The sequence below is a fragment of the Cyprinus carpio genome, chromosome B13 (genome assembly GCF_018340385.1).
Source record: "Cyprinus carpio isolate SPL01 chromosome B13, ASM1834038v1, whole genome shotgun sequence".
Taxonomy (NCBI): domain Eukaryota; kingdom Metazoa; phylum Chordata; class Actinopteri; order Cypriniformes; family Cyprinidae; genus Cyprinus; species Cyprinus carpio.
Window position 1 is genome coordinate 10,641,178 of NC_056609.1, and position 26,759 is coordinate 10,667,936.

General features: G+C 37.5%; 1 protein-coding gene across 1 annotated transcript; it reads right to left on the reverse strand.

Annotated features, from left to right (window-relative positions):
- Nucleotides 1–618: 618 nt before the first annotated feature.
- LOC109082752 (brorin-like) lies at nt 619–26,170 on the reverse strand. Its single transcript, XM_042736468.1, has 4 exons — nt 25,628–26,170; nt 21,557–22,307; nt 18,909–19,038; nt 619–1,590 (listed from the first exon to the last, which is right to left on the reverse strand). Exons 2-4 carry the CDS (start codon nt 22,223–22,225, stop codon nt 1,439–1,441), a joined length of 951 nt encoding a protein of 316 aa, XP_042592402.1. The 5' UTR covers nt 22,226–22,307; nt 25,628–26,170; the 3' UTR covers nt 619–1,438.
- Nucleotides 26,171–26,759: the final 589 nt, after the last annotated feature.

Here is a 26,759-nt window from a genome sequence, read left to right on the forward strand (position 1 = left end):
TTCTGTGAACTTCTTATTAGTTGCTTATTGATAGCAGGTTGTTTTAGTAGTTATATTTAGGTATTGGGTAGGGTTAAGGCATATAGAATTTGGTCATGCATTAATATGTGCTCTTTAAGTACTAATAAACAGCCAATATGCAAGTAATATGCATGCTAATAAGCAACTAGTTAATAGTGAGAATTGGTCCCTAAAATAAAGTGTTCCCAAACAAACTAAAACAACAAAATTATTCAAACTTTCAAATTAAAATTAAAAATGGAAAATACAAAAACAACTAATTCAACTAATTCAGTCGCTGATCCTAAAATAACACTGCTTTTCACCCAGTGCTATTTACACTACAATTTAGTATACTGACAGCAAGAACAGAAGACCTGGGGCTGAGTGGCTTGAAAGCAAAATGCTAATACGGAGCTCTTTATTGACACAGCTAAATTTAAACCATCAGTTATTGGACCGGCCACTCGATCGGACACTCCTCCTAGTTCAGTATTCCTAATGAAATCTGTGCTATTTTCATGCTTTTACTTGACATTTCTAGCATGGCCCTGTGTTTAAAAATGGTAACTAACCTCAGTCGACTTCACATCAGTGTCTAACTCACAAACAAACGTGCACAGTGTAATGATTTATTTGAAACATGAAAACACGTACACATAGAAACACGTCTTAGCAAAACGGACCTCAGATAAGAGCACAATAGAGACTTAACATAAATGCAAACATCGGCAAGCAGCTTTTTTTCCGTTTTTGATTTCCTTGAATGAAGACCGAATCCATTCTGCTCTGCTGACTATCCTGACGTTGTGTTAGATGTTACGTGTCACTCCTTCAGAGCCTTTCCTTCAGACACACTGACAGCTGTAGGTGCGTTATACATTCTAATAAGACGGATTGAAGTCGATCCGGTATTAAAACGTTACAGCATATCAAAATACAGTGGCTATAAAAAATATCTTTTCACTGTAAATCAGATATCTGAATCCAATCATAATCATTGAACCAGCACATACATAAATAAATATCCTTTATATGGGTTATAAATCTCAATACAAACTTGAAGTATTAATATAGTTGAATTCGACCCCATGCCTCCTAAGACTATACATGTAACTCTAACGTATGAATCTCATCACTCGTCATGACTCGATGCCAACTCAGAGGCTCCGTGGTAGCGAGAGGAAAGTAGCGTTTCGCACTCTGGCCCTTAGCCTTGTTCCCAGGTTAATAGCCCCGTCCGCTGCATGCTACAGGACACTCTGAGTTCACAGTCATGAACGGTCACAAATGACCGACGGATGTATCTGCACGCGATGCCGGTGTCTTGGCTGCGTGTGAGGCTCAGGGCTGCCGTGCTGAGCCCATACGGACCACAGCTGGGACGGGTGATCCAGATCTCCGCAGCTGTCCGGGTGAAGGCTGAGGGTCTCGAGCCTTAGCTCGGCTGGCACTCGTTCTTGCTGCAGGTGGCCTGCCGCTCGATATGCCAGGTGCCCTCCTCGTACGTGCAGTAGCAGATGGTACATTCGTTGATCTTAACCTCTCGGCCGGCCGGGATCACCGCTGTGTCCGCGTAGCAGTTTGGCCCTGTGCACAGATGGGAGAGGTTGCATCAAATTAAGAAAAAGCCTGTTGAGATCTGCCAACATAACTGCAAACCCTGGATTTGAGTGGCAGTAACTGTCGTGGATAAAGCTGAAATTATGTCAACTGACCTCATGTCAGTTAGCAGTCAATCTAAGCACAATACTATGACCCAAGTCAGTTCTTTTTCTGCATGTACGAGGCTGCAGACCAACAAAGAAATGATGAACTGAATCTTTAAGAGCCAAATGATTTTTCAGTTGATAAATTATAAAATCGCTTGATAGAGACGCTTCAGTTCATTCTGCTTTAGATGTGACAAAGGAACAATGTTGTATAAAGGTATAAAATCCAGGGTGTTATTCTAGTTTTATTTAGTATAAATTTACTAAATTTGATCATAATATTTCTGCCATATAAACATCAAAATTCAAATACTGAGTTAATCAATAACCAATAATTTAATTCATTAAATAATTTAGTTAAAAAAAAGGTAAAACATTTTTTAGAACACCATTGTTAATTTATTTAACAAAATGCTGTTGTGAAACAACAATCAGTCAGTAAAGAGACAAATGTATGCCTGAAGAACTTAAACCATTATCTAACTGTAAATCTGACTTGAAAAATGACTCTCAGTTCAGTTCAGTCTGTTTCATGAATCTTTATAAATACCTCATATGAAGTAATCACTTCATGAGAGTCATTTTTAATTGGTATTCAACACTGGTATGCACAAGATCATATCTGATTAATTAAGAATAAGCCAATGAAGAAATATTCTACCTAGATGCAGCTTCCAACTAATGATTCTTGGTTAATTTTGAATTGGACATGAAAAATGTCTGGCAGTTCAGTGATGGAGTCACTTGGAAACCCAGTAACAGCTCTAAATGATTCACTGAATCTGATTTAAACTGTTAACTGATGAATCTGTTATTTCAAATGATTCATTACAAACAGCCAGTTCATAAGAGTCATTTTTTCATTGGCATTCAACACTGGTATGCACAAGATGGTATCTGATTAATTAAAAAAAAAAAAAAAACAATAGAGAGATATGCTACCTAGATGCGGCTTCTGTTTAATGATTCTTGGCTCATTTTGAATCGGACATGAAAAATGCTTGGCAGTTCAGTGAAGCCACTTGTAAACTCAGAACTAGCTCTAAATGATTCACTGAATCTGATTCAAACTGTTTAATCTGTTATTTCAAATGATTCATTACAAACAACCAGTTCATAAGAGTCATTTTTCATTGGCATTCAACACAGGTACAGTATGCACAAGATAGTATCTGACAAAACTGAATACTGATGCACACAAAGCATTCCCACTTGTCACCAATTGTGAATAGATTATAAATTATTCTTATACATTTTTTGCCGCATTTGTGACAATTTTAGTTGCAGTGTGGATCCCTAATGCAGCTCACTTCATTGAGGCAGGGACATTTCGTCTTTGTCACGGTTGCTTGCAGGCAAGAGGATGAAGGCAGAAGAATAAATTCTAATATCCTCAAGTTTACTGAATAATCCAACAAGGCAAGCATACAGAGGATGCAAAAACAACAACATAGCATAACGGTGACTAGACACCGACTGAAAGTGAGGGAAGGGTTTATACAGACAACACAAACAAGATGATAGATCAAACACAGCTGGACACAAATGATAACAAACGAGGAGCGGGAATTAAAACAAAGGAAACAGGAACTAATGACCAACAAACTAAGGCCCCGTCCACACGGAGATGCTTTTAGCTGTATGCGCATAAATTTTGCGCATAACATTATGCCAATAAAGTTCCATGTTTGTTTGTATACCGCGCACAAGGTTTATGCACATAGTCCAAGTCTTCTTCTCCATTTTAGTGTATCTCTGTGGCAGAATTACAGCTCCACATACTGATTTGGCATGTATACTTCATCGTTTTGTGTTGGTTTTGTGGTTTTGTGTGGACGCAGATATTTCTTGAGATGAGAGGAAAAAAAAGATCAGATACGGAAAGCTCTGACTTCATGTGGACATAGCCTAAAAGACTGTGAATGACCAAACTAAAGTCCATGATTGTGACAGTCTTGGCATCTTGACAGCATTCCTTACTGAACCCACAGATGGCAATCAGTCTTTATCACAATGGTGTTAAATGTTTCATAAGACAATAGTACCTCTAAAGATTTTCACACTGTAGAGCACAGTTCAATATCAGGCCTTCCATAAAACATGACTGTATCATAACTTCATAGAGGAGTAATTGCTGAGCTCTCGGTGCACCATAAACATTTATCAAGCCGCAAGTGCAGACTCAAACCTTTAGTGTGCTTATCTATAAAGCTCTTCCATTGCATACATTTTTAACTACTCTTACGCAAATGCTCTTTCAAAATGTTAAAAATTTATTCAAATGTATGTTTAAACCTGAATCCAGCTTTAATGCTTTTGAGGACTGGCTAGAGAAAATAGTAAAGCCGGTTTCTGCAAATAGCTATTGATGAAACCAACACACTGGAAAATAGAAATACAAAAAGACATGGTATAAAATATAGGTGCTATAAGCAACAGCATTCACATACAGTGGCTTGTGCATGTGCATGTGCATGTGACACATAGAAAGCAGTTGTGTTTATGAGGAATGCATCCCATGTCAGTAAACACCCATCCACGTTCCTGTCTGGTCTCAACTGGCCTATTATTACTGTAAAGGCAAAAAGACCATGAACAAAAGCAAAAAAGAAAACATCCAACTACAGCCAGTGGATGATAGATTGGCACTGCTATGCCACATCATGCACTGGACCATGCAGGTCTAAAATGACTCATCAGGACAAACACTAAATGGCTTGTCACATTCGGATGCATAAGCTATCTAAAAAAAGACAATTTTTCATGACAAACTGGCTAGACAAAACCTTGCTTGAAATGTTTTAATAGTTTAAAGCTTAAATGAATGTATGGATGGAAGGCTTTTCACTACAGGACAATCAAGTCTGATCAATTCGAAAAAAAATAAATAAAGCCTACTAAGTCAGAACAGCCTGAAGTACTGTGCTGAGTTTGGTGAACACAGCTTGAAAGCTCTAGCAGGAATTAATGGCATTTTACACAGTACACGATTGGTAGCAAGCTTTGCATTCATTTGCCTTATAAATGATTGGGGGTGTGAAACAGGGTATGATACTGCTTCAGCCCCATGCTAGAATATGTAAATATTGCATTATGTGCTGCATGTAAATGATAGCTAATAAAGCTAAAGGTGAAGTTTATGTCAAAATACATAGTCTTAACCTAGTTTATTGTTCATTGGCTTTTGTAAGTAGGGTTTATTCATGGGTTTATCTCCCCCAAATGTCTAAACAAGCCTCCCAGGAACCATCAAAACATTTAGAGTGATCCGCTTATATCTGTCAGTCTCTTTCCAGCTCAACCAATAGCAAGAGTTTTGGGCATGGTAGCAAGCTGAACTGAAAAAATTCAGATTCTGATATAGAATTGCAAGCCAAATTTTGAAGACTTTCCAAAATATGCAAAGACAGACAAAGGAGTAAAACAAGAGTAGTCATTAGCGCTTTTGAGATTTGGGTTTCAATGGAGATTCCAAAATTGCTGAGGTTCTTTTTTAGCAAAACTTATGTTTTTGTCACGTTATCTCTTTATTGACAAGCCCCAGATAATGTAGTAAGATATTGTAAGGATTTGAATAATTGTAATGGCGTAATGAGTGTAAGGGGCATTTGCAATGGTTAATTACGTTAAAAACTTAATTTTTGATTAATAATATGCATTGCTAGGAACTTCATTTGGATAACTTTAAATGTGATTTTCTCAATTTTTTTATTTTTTTGCACCCTTAGATTCCAGATATTCAAATGTTGTATCTCGGCCAAATATCTCGTCCTATCCTAACAAACCATACATCAATGGAAAGCGTATTTATTCAACTTTCAGATGATGTATAAATCTTAATTTAAAAAAAAAATTAACCCTTATTTGGGTAACCTGGTTTTGTGGTCCAGGGTCACAATTTTTCTTTATAAAACATTTTTCTCCATAGAACAGAATGCAAACTTAAAAGTCTTGAATTTAGTTGTAGTCTTTAATTTAGTCATAAAAGTCTTTATTATAATTTCAAGATCTTAAATTTAGGGATAGAAAGACAAGAATATATGTCTTAATGTGAGGGCTAAACTTCAAAAGATTGTGATTCCATTGAATAAATATAAGCTACACATTTCATTCAAAACGTGGTTCAGCTGTTTTTAAATGAACGCACCTCTGAAGGGAACCGACTATCTTCAGAAAAGATTCAATGGCATTTTCAGTTCATCTTATCTGTAATGCCTGATAAAGTATCTCTCTCTCTCTCTCTCTCTCTCTCTCTCTCTCTCTCTCTCTCTCTCTCTCTATATATACATATATATATATATACATATTTATGTACATATATATATATATATATATATATATATATATATATATACAGGTGCATCTCAATAAAATAGAATGTCGTGGAAAAGTTCATTTATTTCAGTAATTCAACTCAAATTGTGAAACTCGTGTAATAAATAAATTCAATGCACACAAACTGAAGTAGTTTAAGTCTTTGGTTCTTTTAATTGTAATGATTTTGGCTCACATTTAACAAAAACCAACCAATTTACTATCTCAACAAATTAGAATACTTCATAAGACCAATAAAGAAAAAAAAAAACATTTTTAGTGAATTGTTGGCCTTCTGGGAAGTATGTTCATTTACTGTACATGTACTCAATCCTTGGTAGGGGCTCCTTTTGCTTAAATTACTGCCTCAATTTGGCGTGGCATGGAGGTGATCAGTTCGTGGCACTGCTGAGGTGGTATGGAAGCCCAGGTTCCTTTGACACTGGCCTTCAGCTCATTTGCAGTTTTTGGTCTCTTGTTTCTCATTTTCCTCTTGACAATACCCCATAGATTCTCTCTGGGGTTCAGGTCTGGTGAGTTTGCTGGCCAGTCAAGCACACCAACACCATGGTCATTTAACCAACTTTTGGTGCTTTGGCAGTGTGGGCAGGCGCCAAATCCTAATGGAAAATTAAATCAGCATCTTCAAAAAGCTGGTCAGCAGAAGGAAGCATGTAGTGCTCCAAAATTTCTTGGTAAATGGGTGCAGTGACTTTGGTTTTCAAAAAACACAATGGACCAACAGCAGCAGATGACATTGCACCCCAAATCATCACAGTCTGTGGAAACTTAACACTGGACTTCAAGCAACTTGGGCTATGTGCTTCTCCATCCTTCCTCCAGACTCTAGGACCTTGGTTTCCAAATGTAATACAAAACTTGGTCTCATCTGAAAAGAGGACTTTGGACCATTGGGCAACAGTCCATTTCTTCTTCTCCTTAGCCCAGGTGAGACGCCTCTGACATTGTCTGTGGTTCAGGAGTGGCTTAACAAGAGGAATATGACAAATGTAGCCAAATTCCTTGACACGTCTGTATGCCTTGACCCCAGCCTCAGTCCATTCCTTGTGAAGTTCACTCAGATTCTTGAATCGATTTTGCTTGACAATCCTCATAAGGCTGCGGTTTTCCCGGTTGGTTGTGCATCTTTTTCTTCCACACTTTTTCCTTCCACTCAACTTTCTGTTAACATGCTTGGATACAGCACTCTGTGAACAGCCAGCTTCTTTGGCAATGAATGTTTGTGGCTTACCCTCCTTGTGAAGGGTCTTCTGGACAACAGTCAGATCAGCAGTCTTCCCCATGATTGTGTAGCTTAGTGAACCAAACTGAGAGACCATTTTGAAGGCTCAGGAAACCTTTGCAGGTGTTTTGAGTTGATTAGCTGATTGACATGTCAACATATTCTAATTTGTTGAGAGAGTGAATTGGTGGGATTTGTTAAATGTGAGCCAAAATCATCACAATTAAAAGAACCAAAGACTTAAACTACTTCAGTCTGTGTGCAATGAATTTATTTAATACACGAGTTTCACAATTTGAGTGTAATTACTGAAATAAATGAACTTTTCCATGCCATTCTATTTTTTGAGATGCACCTGTATATATATATATATATATATATATATATATATTTATATAGAGAGAGAGAGAGAGAGAGAGAGAGAGTATACTATACTTTACTGTAGCTTATGAATACAGCACTGCTTTGTGTACAGCCGTTACTGGAGAAACCATTATAATTCTTTTCTTCTACAAGTGCCACCTACTGGCAGCGTATGAATGCGCATTTTCAATAAGCCCATCTGCTATTTTTGTTCAGACCAATGTAAAAATTAACCCATATTTTTAAGCAGCAAACACGCAGTTGTAAATGTGAACCGGTGGGTTAACCACAAAGCCATGCCTTCTAAAAATTGGAACAACTGCTTTGTTAAAAATTAATATAGCCTAATAATTGATACTTTTGACTCATCCCTTTTCTTAAAAAATGGTTTAAAGGCTAAAATGTTTATCATTTTATAAAATGTTTTGGTTTTGTGAAAAGCTGTAACTAAATTGTAAATCATGTCTTGTAAGTCATGTCATATTTTAGCATGCCATAATCAACTTTATTCATATAAACCATAATTTTCCATTTGTGGCTAGTAACTTTGGAAAACCACAAGCCACAGTGGTTGGTGTACAAAAAAGTTAATGCCAAGCGCTGATTGGGTGTGAACCTTTGCTGTCCAAAATTACTCACTCATTCACTACTCCCTAGTGATTGCCACTATATAGAAAATCAAGGAATAGATTTTGTACATATATGGCTATTCTTCTGGGAACTACTGTACATATAAGAGCTAAATGCATTATTAGTATGCAGCAGCCATGAGAAGATGAAAAATATGATCATGTGCAGTGTGCACACCAGCAGGGTACTTGCGAACGAGCTTGGAAAGCTCCGGCTGCCTCCATTCCATTGATAATAAACCGAGAACATGCTGTGTAAAATGGCTTTTATTTTTCAGTCAGAATTTTTCAGTGGAAGTTATAGTACTCTTCAGCAATGAGAAACTGCCGGAATAGGCTACAGGACTATACTGAATTTGGTGGATGTAGTTAGGTTTAGAATTAAAATTTTAAGTCTCAGGTTAGAAATAAAAAATAAAAAACCACAAAAAGATATTAATGTCTTTGTCAAACTAACAAAATTAATACAATAACTATGCCATTAAATAGAAATGCTACCTAGGCGCAGCTTCCATTTATCCCTTTTTTACATCTCCCAAACAAGGATGAATTGGTATTCAGCCTCTAAAAGACATTATCATAGGAGATGGACGACTACATAAAAAGAATGCGGGCACATCAATCATCTTGAATATTTGGCCAATGCTGTCAAGATGTCATCCAATCCATATTTATAATAATTTCAGAGCAAACACTTCAGATTCCTGCCCCCAAATATCAAGACTGTGGAAGTAAAAGCAGCTGGCACAGCTGATTCATCGTGATGGGTTATATCTCAGATCACCCTATGGCTCTGTACTATATTTGTGTTAATACTGCTGCCATGTATGTTTAACTGTTGCATAACAGAACATGATTATGTATTGTCACATTATATGTGATCATTGGTACACAGAGAGAGGGGGTAGAGAAAGTTGAAAAAGGAGGACGAAGAGGATCGGGAGGAAGATAAACGGGTTGGGTACACAGCAACAAACAAAACAGCAGTGGAGCAGTACGCATGCTGCATTTTTGGCAGCGGAGAGGAGTGTTTAATCATGCTGAGCAGACCCTTATCCTCGCCGCCTATCAAAGCACTGCTGTAGAGGCTAAATTCAAGAGAGAGCACCATTAAAGACTTTGGTCCATTCAGAGATGAATTGCATTCCCCATGGTACAGTGGTAATTGAGATAAAAAGCAAAGGAGGAGGAGGGAAAGCTTGGATCCTGAAAATGACATGATCTTTTAAAGCTCATTAGAGCTGATGCTCTCTGAAAGAGCCGGGATCATAGCTCACACTGCTCTGAGAATAAGTAAAGAGGAAAGACCTCTAATGCAGTTCTTTAGTACGTATGCATTATAAATGCCACTAAATTTACTTACTTTTGTGGAAATGATGGCTGGGCTGGGATGAATGTAGAAGGTATACACAGATTTGAAGGTGTATATCTTATTCTGGAAGTGCCAGTGGATGGACTTCACTAAAACATTAATGAACAATTTCAACATTCTCATTATAAGTCACACGCTATGCCGTATGGACCAGGGTAGTGTTGCACCAGCCGTTTGTTACAGTAGTTCTTACTGAAAATGGAACATAAAGTACAGGCTAGGGGCTTAGAAACTACTTTATTTGATTGCACCATTTGTTCTTAAGAAATAATAGCTACTGTAGCAGGTCATATGTTCTTAAAATAATGCAAAGTGGAATAATGAAGTTTACCCTCAGTGATCCAATAACTGTCAAATATGTGATCTGAATGTAGTGAATTTCAGTTTATTCTTAATTATCAGCATATCCCTGACCCTTGAACTTATTTTGCCTCAAATAAAAAAAAAAAAGGTAAATAAAAAATTACCATTGAAATATGATGCTACTTAAATGAATAGCTTATATGGCCGATATAATATGGGTGATATAAAGCCAATTTTGACACAAAATGCACCAAAAGTGCTTTCCATACTGAAAATGAAAATTTGCTGAAAATGTTCTCACCCTCAGGCCTTCCAAAGACATAGATGAGTTTGTTAAGGACACATTATTATGACTTGTGGACTTTTTTTTTTTTTTTTTTTGGCCAGAAGCAACTGGTTAAATTTAAAATGTTTTAATGATATTGGAGTTTCTCACAAACATGCAGCTGTTCACTTCACAAGATGATAACAGATTGACTGGAGTCATGTGTATTACTTGTGGATAGTGCTAACTAATAACACACAACTAATTCTTTAACTGGGCATGAACTGTAAACGGCCGTTAACAAAGCATGAAATATTGGAAGAAAATCCTAAATACTGAATTGGGGTGAGGGTTTATGTATCTCTGAGGGGGACTGACTGTCTTCAGAAAAATTACGATGTTATTGTTTTTCATCTAATATCCATTAATGCATATGAATGTAGTATTTAAAATAGCAGCACTACTTTGTTTAAAGTAGTAAGCAAGGAAACACTGTATCAATGCTGTTCTATAAGCACCACCTGCTGTCACAGAGTGAATTTGCAAATCTAGTTTACATCAACTGTTCATACTACATATAGCATGTTTGTTTGGATCGTGGTTAAAATGCAGTGATTCTGCAACTGTTTCATGCATTCTGATGGCACAGGCAGGGGAAAAAACATGATAAATCATGAAACAGTAAAAACACGATACAGATTTTAGGTTAAACTGACCAGCAATACATGTGTATTATTGTGATGTTTTTATCAGCTGTTTGGACTGACGGCACCCATTCATTGCAGAGAATCCGTTGGTCAGCAATTTAAAAAAAAAAAATTATCATCAATGATTTTATTAGACATGCACAACACAGACCAATGTACACAGAGGGGTGCTGTTTAGGTCGGGTTTGTGTTGAAGAGCCACTAACCAAGTAATTTATTCACATAATGTTCTCTCTCTTAATATGTAAATTAGTGTCAATGTCAACATTGCCATGTCTAAAGAATTGAAGTATTATGCAATTAAGTCAGTTTGCTATTTCATTACAGCCACTACTCCTTCTGTAAATATTTAGTTTATATAGAGTTCAAAATTTCAAGTTTAATGGTGCAATGCGAAAATATTTTATTAGTGTGCATGCTGTTACTTTGCATCAAAACTAGGCTTAGCTGTAACATACACACAGCTGGTGCAACCGGCCCCAGGATTCTTTCTAAGTTGTTGAGCTTTCATGTAGGAGAAAGATGCCTTTAACATAAATGCATGGCATTTTGATTTCAGACATCTGTTAAATCCATACTTCTATCTGTGCGGTTTGCTTTTTAAATCCTGTTCTCCTACTTTCCCGCATCTCCAGGGCATAAAAGACTGGAAAAATAGTGTTTCAGGAGAATGTACAGAGAGCTGGAGGTGCTGTGCATATAAAATCACTGTCCTCTACTTCTTCCCTTCAGTATCGCAGAGAATCAAGCCCCATTACAAACGGATAAAACCATCAGCGCAACAAATCCGGGCGAACATATTTCTCCAGAGGAAGAAAGAAAAAGAAGAAGTATTTGAGATGAGCTGAGGCCTGAAAGTGATTTCTGGGCCCTCTCTTAAGCCCCCATGAATATTTCTCCCTCCAATTTTTTCTTTCTTTTTTTTTTAGAAAATGCAAGTGATCCCTTTTCCTCTCAGCAACGTGGATTTTCAGGGCTTTCGGCTCATGCTTGAAATGTTTATTGCAACCTCCTCAGATTAGCAGTGACCCCAGTGTCTGAGCCCTTCTAGAAGAGGGCTTGTTTCCCTGTATGTTGCCAAGGCGATGGCCCACATGAGAGGAGGTTGACAAAAAGGAAAGGGCTACAGGGAAATAAAAAGCATCTCCTCCTGTTTGTAACACATGCAAGGTATTAGTAGATATTTTGATTCACCTCAAAGACTCTCTTTTGAGTTCCCTAAAAAGATTTGTTCAAATTAATTCACTGATTTGTTCACAGATTCTTTCAGCTGATTAAATCCATATACCAGTAGGTGTTAGCATAATTTTACAATGCATGGTCATTGATCATTTATTTATTCAAAAATCTTCACCCCCTTTCTGTCTTTGCTGTGAAACTTGCAACTGATTCACATTCGCAACCAAACAGACATGGCCACCTTGTAACATGTTGCAGTTTTAACTTTTATGCAAAATTCTTTCAGGTTGGAGTGATGAGCAATTACTGGTGGGTAAATTTCCTTCTCCACTGCCTTCGGAGGACATTTAAAGGGAAATTTCACCCAAAAATGAAAATTCTGTGATTAATTCCTCACCCTCATGTCGTTCCAAACTCGCAAGACCTTCGTTCATCTTCTAACATAAATTAAGATATTTTTGATGAAATCCAAAAGCTTTCTGACCCTGCATAGAAGCAATGCAACTGAAACTTTTAAGGCCCAGAAAGCTAGTAAAGACATTGTAAAAAATAGTCCATGTGACATCAGTGGTTTAACCATAATTTTATGAAGCAACAAGACTATTTTTTACAAGAATACCACAATGCATACTATGGCTTACACAGAAGAGAAGAAATTGTTGAATAAATTTATTTTTGTTTTCTTTGTGCACAAAATGTATTCCCGTAGCTTCATCTAAAATATCTTAATTTGTGTTACAAAGACGAATGATGGTCTAATGGGTTTGGAATGACATGAGAATGAATAATTAATGACAGAATGTAAATTTTTTGGTAAACTATCCCTTTAAGTTCAAAGACAACACACCTACGATGACTCGTTCAGTACCAATTTGAGTCGTTCCATGAGCCTTTGAAAGAAGGAAAAGTGTTATGCTTTTTAAAAGGAGATACTTCAGTGAACGAAAAAAATATTCATTGTCAGAGCCAGTACATGAAAGTAAAAGAGAACTATTTGTACACTTTAAAGATTTGCTCACTTGTTTGTTTAAAAACACTGATTTATTCACAGCACCTAGGCAGTTATGGGAAGCTTTATAGTAACTAATTGCATGTGATTAATGATTATATGACCAGTTGATGCTGTTTTAATTATCACACAAAAAGTTCTTATAAAAGCACATTTATCCTTACCTAAAAGAGGGTCTTACATCGTTGGGAGTTTGTGATATTGATACAGCTTTCTCTATGAATCTTAAAGCAGCAAAAAGCACTCAAAAGAATCACTCAATGCCAAGTTTCTTATTTACTGACAGTCCCTCAGTGAGAGAAAAGAGCGCGGGAGTGCTATGACTGAATCGGGATGGTTTTTTTTCACCCCGTTCTTTTTGAGTCCCAACATTGCAGCTCCTCACAGATGTTCTTTGATATTCATGAACAACTGCCTGGGGTGGATATTAGCAATAGCGTTCACTTTCATCTCCCCCCATGGCACTTCCTCAAGTGTCTCCCAGCATACTCCTCCAACAACACACCCAGGCAGCGCTCTGCACGGTAACATAATACTTCATTCAGCAGCTAAGAAAGAGGTGCTTACCTCTGCTCTTCATGAGCAACAAATAGAGATATCAGCCCTCGTGACTGCTTTATGCACCCTTTGTGCTTTTCACGTGTTAACAACCACTTAAAATTATTGAAACTGTGGCTAATAGGATTGAAATGTGCACCACGGCCTTGAAGATGTAGGTGGCCTTGCACTGTTTTCTGCATTTTCTGCAAGCTGCTGGCCACAGATGAATCAGCTCAGTGATGAGGCTTTCTAATGACCGAACAAATTACAAGCATTTACGTCTTTTGAACTGTATGCTTTCTGTGACCTGAGCTAAAACAGTCGGAGGGGGAGGCTTTTGTAGCCCCTGCTGGGTATGCCATGGTGAGCGTGAACCGAGCACAAGATTATGATTATGAGAGAAATGCTTGCAACCCATTTAGAAATCGATTCTCCTCACTGCTTCCCCATTCAGTGTCAAGTCTGCCAACCAAAATGAAGACGACAGCCTCCATTTCTATTGCAGCTATTATCATTTCATCCCTTAGACACCACATTTTTCTCAGAGGGCCGGTCTTTCATTCAAAGGCGCAGTCAATCAGATGGTAATTGACTCTTAATGGTACCAATTAAATAATCATTCTCCTTCTGATTTATTGGACAAGTCACTTACACAGAAAGTTGAAAAAGTTTTGTTTTGAGCAAGGGGTCAAGTTTTAGCTGGTTAGCAATGCTCCTTTAGCCCCTGCTTGTATCAATTACATTACATTACCCTTACATTAACTGATGCTAAGAAGCATTTTTTTTTTTCCAGTAAGCCATTTGAAATCAGCTGTGCATTCTGATGAATGAAACTTATATAGCTCTAATATATCAGTGTTTTATTGTGCCATATTTTTTTTTCTCTTAATGATGTAAACTGGATTTATATCCATTTGTTACTTTTGACATCACCGCTTAGGATATTTTCTATTGAACTGCCCATCCATCCAACCATTAACATTTGTGGACAGTCAGATGTTTAAAAGACATAACTTATGTTCACCAAGACTGCATTTATTTGATTAAAAATACAGTAAAAACAGTTATATTCTGAATTACTATTACAATTTAAAAGAGTTGTTTTCTATTTAATATATTTTAAAATGTAATTTATTCCTGTGATGCAAAGCTGAATTTTCAGCAGCCATTACTTCGGTCTCCAGTGTCATATGATCCTTCAGAAATCATTTTAATATATACACATCATTTTCTTATTATGATCAAGGTTGAAACCAGCTGTGCTTAATATTTTTGTGGAAATCGTGATACATTTCAGGATTCTTGATAAAAAGGAAGTTCAAAAGAAACTTTTTATTTAGAAACATTTATTTAAAATTAATTTTTTGTAACATTGTAAATGTCTTTATTGTCTTTTGATTAATTAAATAAAAGTATTAGTTCCTTTCAAAAAATTAAAAAATCTTATGGACTCAAACCCTTGAACATCCATCTGTAAATCTTCAAAAACAAACAACAAAGTCAAATATAACAAATCTTATATATATATAAAAAAAAATATATTCAAAACTAAAAAAGTTTTTTGTTTTGTTTTGTTTTTCAAATTTCCAAATATGGCTTTAACAAGCCATCATTCAAAGCTGGTCTTGATAATCATTTCTTTTCAAGTCAAAACATACAATTATTTGAACTAATTTGAATTCTTCTTCCTTAATTTCAAATTTGAATTAAAATTAAAATTGTTCAGGAATTTTTAACAGAGCACAAGCCTGGCATTCTTGCGGTGCTATTAGCTCATCAACATTGGCATAATGTGGTTTTGGCTCCAGAGTGATCAATATTGACATTTCTGGCTCAAATGACTGGCCCTTCAGAAGTGACTATGCCCGACTTGAAATCGTGTACTTCCAAAGGGGTCCAGTGTCAGTCGTTAAAAAAAAAAGCCAGTGGCCTCCTTGGTGTTCTCCAGTGAAACGCTAAGTTTGTGTATGTGATTATCATCCTCATCAGATGCCGTGTTAGAACTAGCTGTCACAGCCTGCACCCATCCTACGGTGTCACCGCGCAAAGCTTTGAAGTCTTACTTTTTGAAGAGTGCAAATCTCATGGGGTCAGAGCATCTGGCTGCTTCTTGCACTGCATCTGTGCAGGAGTCTTTGTACCTCAGACATTCACAGCAAAAGCCTCAGAGGTGCCACCCATTGCACTCGCGTCTCTCTGTGATCCACCCCCACAAGACATGCGGAGGAACCACAGGAAACACAAACACAATATTAGAGTGATTTTATCTATCGAAACAATTCCGAGATGAAATCAAATTGCAGACTACCTGGCAAGCGCGACGAAGCCGAGACGAGCCACGGTATTACGGCACGCCGTGAAATCACTAGGCGGCTGTAATCTTGTGCGTTGAGCAAAAATGTTTCCAATCCATCATAAAACCACACAGCTTGACTGCTTGAGTGTGCACATACATTTGTAAAACTGTTTGAATTCACCACGGTACGACTTGATGAAATTGGCCTGCTTTTGTTCCTTGGATTCCATCTCACAGCCAAACACCAACTGAGATATTGGATCTGGGAGTCTTGGCAGCATCTCAGCAAATGCCAAGATGATTCATTTAAACATGTGTGCTCTTTAAAATAATTGCCCCACATCACCCTTCCCCCTATTGTCCACACTATGCCGAGATTTTAGCTGCCGAGTCAGAGATCCATTTACCAAGTCATCATTTCTTTTCTGCTGAAGGAGGCAGCGTGGCTGCTGGTGCCATATTAGATCAAGATCCAGGCATACACAAGAAGCAACAGTTTTTGACATGCTGTCTAAAAGCATCTCAAACAGCTCTATATAACCCACACTGATTCAGAAAACTTCTCCCAAGACATTGTAATGTGTTCCAATCACGGAACACTCACACACTAACCCAAGGTCACCGCTTTTCTTTCTTCCCCCAGCCTGAAAAACAGTCCTCTGGCCAAGAAGAGAACAACAGCACGCACAAGGCAGACAAAAGTTCTGTTCAGAAACCTAGTGAGTGCCTCGCTGTCTGTTGTCTACATAGGCAGCATCTAAACTGTCATCACACAAGTAACACTCCTCATTCAACTTTCAATTGATTTCATTAACACATACTGCTACAGTATACTAACAGCACAATACTACAATAAAATCATTCATTTTATATATAACAGGTCACTGTGCTATAAAAACATCATGTAAGTATCAGAACTCAAAACTTTCTTGTTAATCTAAAAACAGCTTATATTGAAGCCAACCTGCCAAAACGACAGCTTGTGGAATGTACCGCTTTATGATGTAATAGTGATGCTAAACACAGCCTTCACAGAAGAATATCAACGCCTGCTTCTACATTGCTGCCTGTTTAGCCCCGCCCACCGATTCACACGTGTAGTAGATAAATGACAAGAGCAGCAAACGCAGGTCTATGCAGAAACCGAACTTTATTTGATGAACTTTATTTTTAATGAAGTGCCAGACCACATCAGTAAGAACGTGGTCCTTTGTTCACTTCATTTTATTGTGGATTCTTTTACAAACAAGGCACAATTCGATGCGGGATTTTTTGAAAGACTGAAACTAAAAGAAGACGCTGTGCCAACTATATATAAGTGGCACCACACCAGTGTGAGTAACTGATTTACAATAATTAAAACAGGACAGAAAGTAGCATATTTCATACATATTTCTGTTTTTTTTTTAATGTATAAATTAATATTAGCCCATGTATTTTGAGTGATCAATACAATGATCAATACTATACAAAGCAACCATTTAAAAGTTTTGAGATTTTTTTTTTTTTTTTTTTTGGTAAAAAGTTAATACTTTTATTCGACAAGTATGTACATAAAATCAAAAGTGGCAGTAAAGACAAGTTGTTAAAAGTTATTTCAAACAAATGCTGTTCTTTTGAACTTTCTATTCATCAAATAATCCTGATTTTAAAATATGGTTTCCTCAAAAATATTAAGCAGCACAGACAATAAGTAACAATTAATTAGTAATAATATTTCGCAATATTACTGATTTTGCAGTATTTTTGTACAGTGTATCAAATAAATACCGCCTAAATACAGCCAAAAACACTGTACCAACCAACCAATTGTTGTTCATTATTAGTTGTTCATGATAGTCAATACATGAAATAATATGAGGGAAATCGTTACCATTTTATAAATAACTTTTCCATACCGAATGAACATTTTGAAAATCAATAACTGATAATCAGCACCTTGTCCAACATCTTGGATTTGTTTTGTTTTGTTTCAACACATGGCCTTATAGGATTGCCTTCTCTGCAAAGTATGCACGTAATGTTCTGCCTAAGAATTCATCCAAAAGAAGATATCTCAGATTCCTTATGGAACAGTCTCCTTGTCAGGAGTGCACCGAACATCTCTTAAAATGCTGCTTCTGTAGGCAGCTCACTAGATTTTGTAACAGAGCAAAAAAAGGCTGCCGTGCAAGGGTGCTTTTCATGTAGAGTGGCTTTGAAAATACTTCCGTCTCTGCAGCGGGCGCTTTGATGAGGGAGTACATTTATACATTTACATTTATGCATTTAGCAGACGCTTTTATCCAAAGCGACTTACAGTGCATTCAGGCTATACATTTATTTTTACCAGCAAGTGTGTTCCCTGGGAATTGAACCCACAACCTTTTGCACTGCTGACGCAATGCTCTACCACTGAGCCACAGGAACACCTTATACTTTTATGTACCTTATACTTCTGTATTTGCAGCCAAATGGAGGAAAAAAAACATGTGTAAAAGTTTAATCATCTGTGCCCTAGGGCTGGAGAAAGCAGACTGCAACCGAAACACCTGCCTGTGCTAATCACCTCACCTCCTGGAAACAAGCAGAGCAACTTTGCAGATTCATTAGTGCTATTGCTGTCTGAATAATGCATGCCGGCAACTATCTTAAACAAAGGCCTGCAGACAAATATGATCTCCTCGGGTTTGCATCACCTCACTGAAGTAAACTGGCTGTTATAGAACAATAAGATGGATGCACACGTAGGCCATATGAGAGGCGGTGGGTTCTGCGGCTCTGTGCATGCTTTCTGTGAATTTTCTTCATGGTATGGTAATTGGGTGAAGTGGACAGAAGTCTCTGTGGTCATTTTACAGAAGCGATTCTAACCTACCTCTCTCTTGCTCCTGGGGGACACAGCAGGGGTTCTGCGGTTCAGGGGTTGGCGGTTTGAGAGGTATGAGGAGGAATAACAGAGAAAGAGAGAAAGGCTGGAAGAACACGACCACTTACCGCTCTTACACACTGGGCAGCACTGGTCAGGCTCATATTCCGGATCAACACACTCGGTCTGTGGGCAAGCTGACACTGAACACAGAACCTCTCCACTGGGCTCACAACGGCACTTCTCGCATGGAGACACCTGGAAACACAGGTAGACGAGAAACACAACCTTCTGTAGTGGCCTTCGTTATACTATTACAATCACTGAACTCGTTAACTCATTGTTAACGTTAGTTTTAATGAACTGATGTCAACTAATGGGACCTTACTGTAAAATGTTACCAATGATTTGTATATATAAAATTTTACATACTTAATGACTCTTCCTCAGCTTTAGCATATATTCCATCACAAACAACAAATTTGCCACTAATAATTTACTCAGTGTTTGAAGAAAACCTTCAAAGTCCAGGATTATATCACTGGTCAACAGAATATTTGGTAACACTTTATTTAAAGCCTTTATGTATAATGCATTATAAATTGTTATTTAAGGGTATAATGCATTACAATTGATCATAATGTGTTTTGTAATACATTATAGCTTGTCGTAAATAATTAAAACTGAATATAAAATGCACAGTGTAACAAAGATTTGATAAGTATTTTCTGGGCTGCATCCGAAAACTGAAAAATGCTGCCTTCAGAGGACACATTCCAAGGTCGGGAGGGACCAAGGCACATCCAAATCCAAAGTTAGCTAGCTTCACTTCCTGTCTCATGAGATACCTTCATCTGATCGATTTTTGAATGCAGGCTAGGCAGCGTAGATGTATCTTTCGCTGCCTTTGATATCCCACAATCCTGTGTGTTCCATTCAGTATTATAATAATTAAATTTCCGTTTATTTATCACCAAAACTTGTTCTATTTTATTGTAGATCATTAAACCGTTTCACTCCCTGCAAAGTCACTGCCTGATAAGGCAGCGAGGCAGCAAGTGAGCTGCCTAGGTTTACGGATGCAGCCAATGTATTACAAGGCATAATTTATGCATTAAAACTACTTTTATAATGCATTATACATAAAGGCTTTAAGTAAAGTGTTACCCAATATTTTTAACAGTTGCATTCTGTCAAAGTCTGCAAAAAATCTGGAAGTAGTTTTAGATGTCTGTATCTACGATACAAAATGCTAGCTATGAAATTAGCCTTAGTAGAGGAAAGAGTCTGCCATTTTATTCCATTAATGTTTAAAATGACATTTCCACCACCATTATTTTCATGAATGGTGATTTCAGATGTGGTGGAAATTATGGTTCAGTGAATTTTGAGAAGAAGATCAAATTAAATCAAGTAGCAAGTACAAAAAGGGTTTAATTTTTAAAAATCCACTGCACCCAAAGTGCCCATAGTTGAAGAAACAGTCACATGCATTTTATGTACCTGAGCCGAACTGTATTCATGTGATAAATTCAGAGTCTTTCTGTCACACAGTGGATTTCTCAAGCATTCGTGTGACTCTACAGATGTCTTCGAAATCACACACTGTATATATCAACTATCATAACTATCAGTTTGATAGTTGATAGTCTGCTTCTCTGCTTTCAAGCATAAAATACAAAAGACTTTTCTGGCATTAGCATTTCTGTAAAAAGACCCTTCTGCACACAGTATCTCCTGAGACAATCTTCAACGAATCAAAGAGAGGACAACGTGTCACCTCCAATTGTGATTGAAAATAAAATAAAAATTCACAGGGGGTTTCTAAAATTGAAAAGTTCAACAGAGGCGAGCATGGATTCATTCGGCAGCTCCCCCTGAGAGGCTCGCATTGTGGGGCTAAACAGATATGATACCGGAGACTCATTTCGTTCTGCTGAGGGTTTAATTGTTACCTTTGCAGTCTGCATATGCATTAGGTGCGGCTGAGCAGAACCAATAAATTCAGCGCTTGGTCATTACCACTCTTTGTGAAAAGCGCTTATGCTGACTTCTGCATTAATAAATCTCACTGCTCGCCATAAAGCTCAGGTGTTTTGGATAAGGACTCCAGTGACACAGGAGGAGGAACCAATGCAAATTGAATCAAGAGCATAAGCTGTAGAAGCAGCTAATAGCTTTGGCTACACTGTGGGGCGAGACACGCAGTTCAAAAAGAATCATTTGTACACCTGCTGCTAACTCTGAAACTGATGACATGCGTTTTTCACTAAAGGCAAAATTAGAGAGCATCATAATAGGGCCTTACAGGGAAAAAAGGCCTGTCGTCTTTTCTTACATAACAGCCTAAGCAAGATAAGTCACCATTAGTTTCGCATAATAATTGAACTCTTCACACTTTCAGAGCAGAAAATTCAGGAAAAACAATATTTTATCTTGTTGTGAGCCTCCTCCCTGGGGAAAGACTGGGGCTGAGGAAGAGTGATGGATTAAAAATAAAAAAATGTGCAATTTTGAAATCTCATTTTTGGCTTGCTGGAATCAATATATAATCAAGACATGATGTGCACACATTAGATTTCTTCAACTGGACAGAAAACTCCACTGGACCACAAAAATTCAATTCCACTCAATAATGAATAGAGATTCATAGAAGTAAAGATAAAATAAAGGTCACTCTGGCACTCCTGACACTGTTGAATACAGATAAAAGTGAGGAATAAACCAAGTTAAAGCTGGGGTATGGATAATGAAGTACTTAATGTGTTGGGCTAACCTTAAACTCCTCCAGAGACGAGTAGATTTTTCCTCGAAATTCACAGTAGTTTTTCTTCTCTTTGCACTGCGGGCAGCACTGGCTGGTGTCGACGCGCAGACAACGAGGGTGAAGTTTTGGACACTCTGGTTGGGCGCACAGAGGACCTTCATCTGTGCACAAGCATGGGCAGGTGGAGGGTCCCGGGGTGAATTTCTCCCCAATGGCGAACACAAACCCTGTTTCGTCCATGCAACCTTTCCCCCTATAATCGGGGTACGCATACTCATCGATCGCATCCAGAGAGATGATGGCCTCTTCCGTTGGTGGCTCTTCGGTTTGCTTGAGCGATTCTTGCTCACTCCAGGCTTCGAGGGTCTTGCCTTGAAGTTTGGACCCTCGTCTTAATGAACTCAAGTTGGGCCTGGTCCTGCTAGAACTGGATTTGTTCCCACCCTTGATCCCCTCCAGTTCAAGATTACTCAGCTCCTCCAGACGCTGCTTTGCACCGGTGCTCAGCGTGCCCTCCTTGGCCTGGGTCAGAACGCGCTCCAAGCGTTCTTTCTCCCCACCCTCTGGCACCGACACAATGGGATTGCCCCGTGCGCTCGTATACAAGAGCCAGCTAACAAAGATAAGTCCTGTTGTCATGGCAGCCGAGTGAAGCATCTCGCTCCTCTCCACCAGCATAAAATGATGGGACTGCACCTGGACTCACATTACAATCCTCAAATTGCAGGTACAGTCTAGTACAGCAGAAGCATCATCACATCTGTAAAAGAAACAAACTGCAGAGTTCAGCACCATGGACAGGGGCAATGTAATGTTATGGTGCATTCAGTTCCCCCTGGGAAGTTTGTATTTATGAGTTGGGAAGTTGTAATTATGACGTGTTCTTTTGTTGGATCAATATGGTACTATATTGATCCAATATGATGTGCTATTGCTTTTTTTTTATTATTTATGAAGCTGCTGATAATTGAATCGCTATATATCCTATTGTAGTTGTACAATAATGTCATATTTTGTACAAACAAATTTTCCGTCAATACAGATGCTGCACCCTTTGAATCTGGTATATTTTCTCAGTGACATGTCCCCAAATTCGAAATTGGGGGCTTAAAGAATGTTCAGAGTTTTACACATGTAATTACAAATTTGCAATTTTGTTCATGATCATTCAACTCATAAATACAATCTTTCAGACATGACTTGAATGGATCATCAGTCAGAGAAGTTGGCTACAGCAGCTATCAAACAACTGACCCAAAAATCAATTCTCTTAAGGAGTGCAACACTAGAAACAGTGATCTACAACACTCCTTTAAAAACCCCTTCAATGATTCTTCAGTCAAGTTGCAATCGTGCAGGCTGTAACTGATTCTGTGCTTCTGTAGATTTCATGAAAATATAATACGTAAATGGTATTTAACAGAAGTTTTTTTTTATTTAACCAAAGTTGAACAGAATATAAAGCAGACTGAAATAATAGCTACTAATTTTTACCAACAACTAATGAGCATAATCATTCACTGATTGTAATAAATTGACCAAATTTGAATAAGCCATCTTGAATTGACCAAATTTTGAATAAGCCACCAGGAATTGGCTTGTCTAAATGTTCCTTTTGCTCACAATCCAGTTTTAAACAATAGTTTTGTGGTTCAGACCCATTTACTGTCCTCCCGGTATGCACTAGAGTATGAATAATTATGATTGCATTGTGTGACTGTTTAAATTTCTGTTGTTTTTGTTTATTATTATTTATTTATTTATTTTGTCATGTTAAGTAATCTGTTGCCAGAATGGATTTTTTTCACTAATGAACAAATATTTGATTGTTACCCTTGTCATGTTTCATGTAGCAAGTGTTGTCGTCTGTGAGGTCTTTAACATATTAAATCAATGGTTTTTATTTTTATGAGTGTTTGTGTAGTGTGTTTATGTGATGTGGTCAACAGACAACAAAGGCTTTGCTCTTAGTCACTCATACATTTCTCATAAATAAATGAGATGGATAAAATCTGTAAAATATAAAGAAATCTTCAGTTATGTAATCTGAATAAATTATTGTTACAATTACAAATTGTTATTTAGCACTAATAAGATTGATATTTGTTTTAATTCTAATTAACTGCATTTGTTTAACTCAACTATTTGTTTTATTTGATCTATTTGCAGGATTACTTACATTTAAGGAGCTGATCTGATTGATACTGAATTCTAAAAAGAGTTTTATGTAATTAGTTGCCATAATTTTAAGTTAATGTAATGTAGACTGTACAGAATATTGCCTAAAATAGAATATATATATAATATATATATATATATATATATATATATATATATATATATAATATATATATATATAATTAAATAATTTATTTTCTCTCTCTCTTGTTTTTTCTTTAATTTTTTTTTTTTTTTTTTTTTTGGAAGAGATATACAACTTTCCCATGCTGGAAACGTGTGAAGGCTGACTGCCTCGGGTGTAATCACACATAGCGACAGCAATCTTCCAATCGCACCTCCACGCATCAATTTTCACGGGGGTGATGGACACGAAAGTAAATTGCCTCAAGGGAACTTGAGTCACAAGTACTTTAATAACTCCTCTATTCTCCGTCCAGCTAAGCGCAATCAATTCACTTCAATTGAATCTGTTAAATGACACAAAAGGGTTAATCATGAAATAGATTTAGATGGGGGGAAAAGGGATCAGTGGAAAAAATATTTAAACAACATTACACAAGTATGATTGCTGTTGAGCTGAATATCAGCATGGCTTTTATTATGCTATGGGCACAAGGCTGCAGGTTTTCACAGCTATGCTATAATATTAAAGTGACAATGAAATGGAATTAGTGACAGATCTTTTCTTATGAATTGTGATGTACTTCTGAGTGTAGCGGACTATTAAAAAACAAACAAAAAAGTAAGGCGGGATTTGATTCTGTCTGCCAGTTCTTGATTGGATGTTGAAATGTGGGCATCAAACTCAAAAGTGGAGGTAGATACAAATGAGCTTGTGGGGCAAAATGATTATTGATTCCACTGTAAGGAAATAACAAGAAGAATAACAAAGTGTAGTAAATGGTAAAGCTGTTTGCACTACAAACCAGTTTGTTTGTAATTAAGATATTATGGTTAAGACACACCAGTCTGCAATATCAAGCAGCAAAATGAGATGTTTTATACAGCTAAAAATTGCTGGAAGCCAGTGACACCAGAAGCCAGACACATTAAATTTAACATGCATTAAAATTTTCATTGCATCAACTTTAACAACATCAGCCTGCCTGAACCACAGAAATTAATCTTATACTAAATTTACATTGTGTTTATACAGTTCTACAATTCAGTTAGCTATAAGACCGAAAAGGTACAACTGTGTTACTGTTAACGAACAGCTTAATGAGGGGAAAAATATTGAGGAGGGAAAAATCTGAGTGGAAAAATATGACATCAAACACAGTAACTCATGAAATGTGAAACACTCAATTCAGAAGAAAATTACATCATTAACTGTTAATCTAAACTCGCATTTTAAGCATAAAAAGCCATGCATGCAGCTATCCCAACTCCAGTCCCTGTGGGCTGTGGAGCCTGTTGATGCAATGCACAGGTGCTCTTCACAGCATCATTCACATCCACTCGAAAATCACATCTTCAGCCTCACATTTAACCATAGAAAGTGTGACATCTCAGCTGCAAAATCACTTTAATAACTGAGGCAATCATTTGGAGTTAAAACTGAGAATGAGAAAAAGAGGCGTAGATAATGATGCGACACAAAGCAGATGCAAAACCACTGTCTGCGCTGTAATAGAAGCTATTATCCTTAATATTCACATCACCCACATAAGTTAATCAACGTAACGTAACCCAAAGAAAAAGCCTTTACGGAAACCAAACATAGCGAGTATCTATCCATATCATACTTAACTCTGCGCCCGTAAATATCAGTTCTGTTCATACTGGGCACGTTTAAGCGCATCGGTCATGCAAAACAGTATATGCACTCTTCTTAAACGTTTAACTGTAACTTAACAATGCCATTAAAAGCCGTTAAAACAGATTAGACGTCCATACCTGCATCTTTCCGTCGGTGTGGTTGATGTGTTGTGTAGATAGTTGTCACACAGTTGATATCGAGGCTCGTTCATCAGTCTCCGCACACTCCACATCACCTCACAACTGCACTCGGGAAATATGAAATTTAGTTTTAATGGTGCCACTAACGAGGACGTCAGGGCTGTTAATGTCTCCTCAGCTCTTGCCGGGGAACTGAAAGAAAGGAGTGGACTCTTCAGCATCAGTGACAAAAAAAAACATAAACCGGCAGACTTACGTCACATGGTGAGGAGTTTAATGAAAACAGCGCGTCACCTTTCTGACCACCAGGTGGCACATTCCCTTACTGGACTCACACAATTCACTGTGTGATTAATCATTGGTTCACGTTGTTTTGACAGAGCCTATCCATTCTCAGATCCGTCTTGAGATGTGCGATGAGCGTGTCTGTTTTCCAGATTGCTGTGTTGGCCTTGATCACGAGATTCTGAGGACAAAGAGACATTTGAATGTGCAGGTGTAAAACTGATGAAAATGCACACGAGGATTGAACTTTTCTGCCACGATTTGTACTGAATGTAGTTGATGTTTTCAGTTAGGAATAGTAATCAGAACACACGCATATATGGAGTTTTATGTGTATGTGATAATATTTGTTAAGCCTTTATCATAACTCTACAACTAATCATATAAAGTACGCGCGGATACAAAAATTGGGTGGTGTATGGAAGGCCGTTAGGATCAAAAACGCACGAATTTTAACGCGTCTAGAACGTGTTGTTTACGCGTTGTTTACAGTGGAATACGTGTTGTTTACGCATAGAATACGCGTTGTTTACACGTTGTTTGCACGTCGATTACGTAAATAACGTGTCGATTTTTCACACTAAACAACATGTAAACAACAGGTATTCTATGCGTAAACAACACGTTCTGTACGCTTAAAATTCGCGCTTTTTTGGCTTTCCATAGTGGTGCTCTTACAATACAGCATACTGTTTTGATGAATGCGCACTGTACATGGTCCCTCGCATTTGAGTAAAAAGTGAAGTTTGGGCTTTAAACCTAATCCTCACAAAAACCTGTTGGTGTCAGTAGATTTGAAACTTTTTGATCTAAAGCTGATATTTACATAGTAAGTTCTTACAGT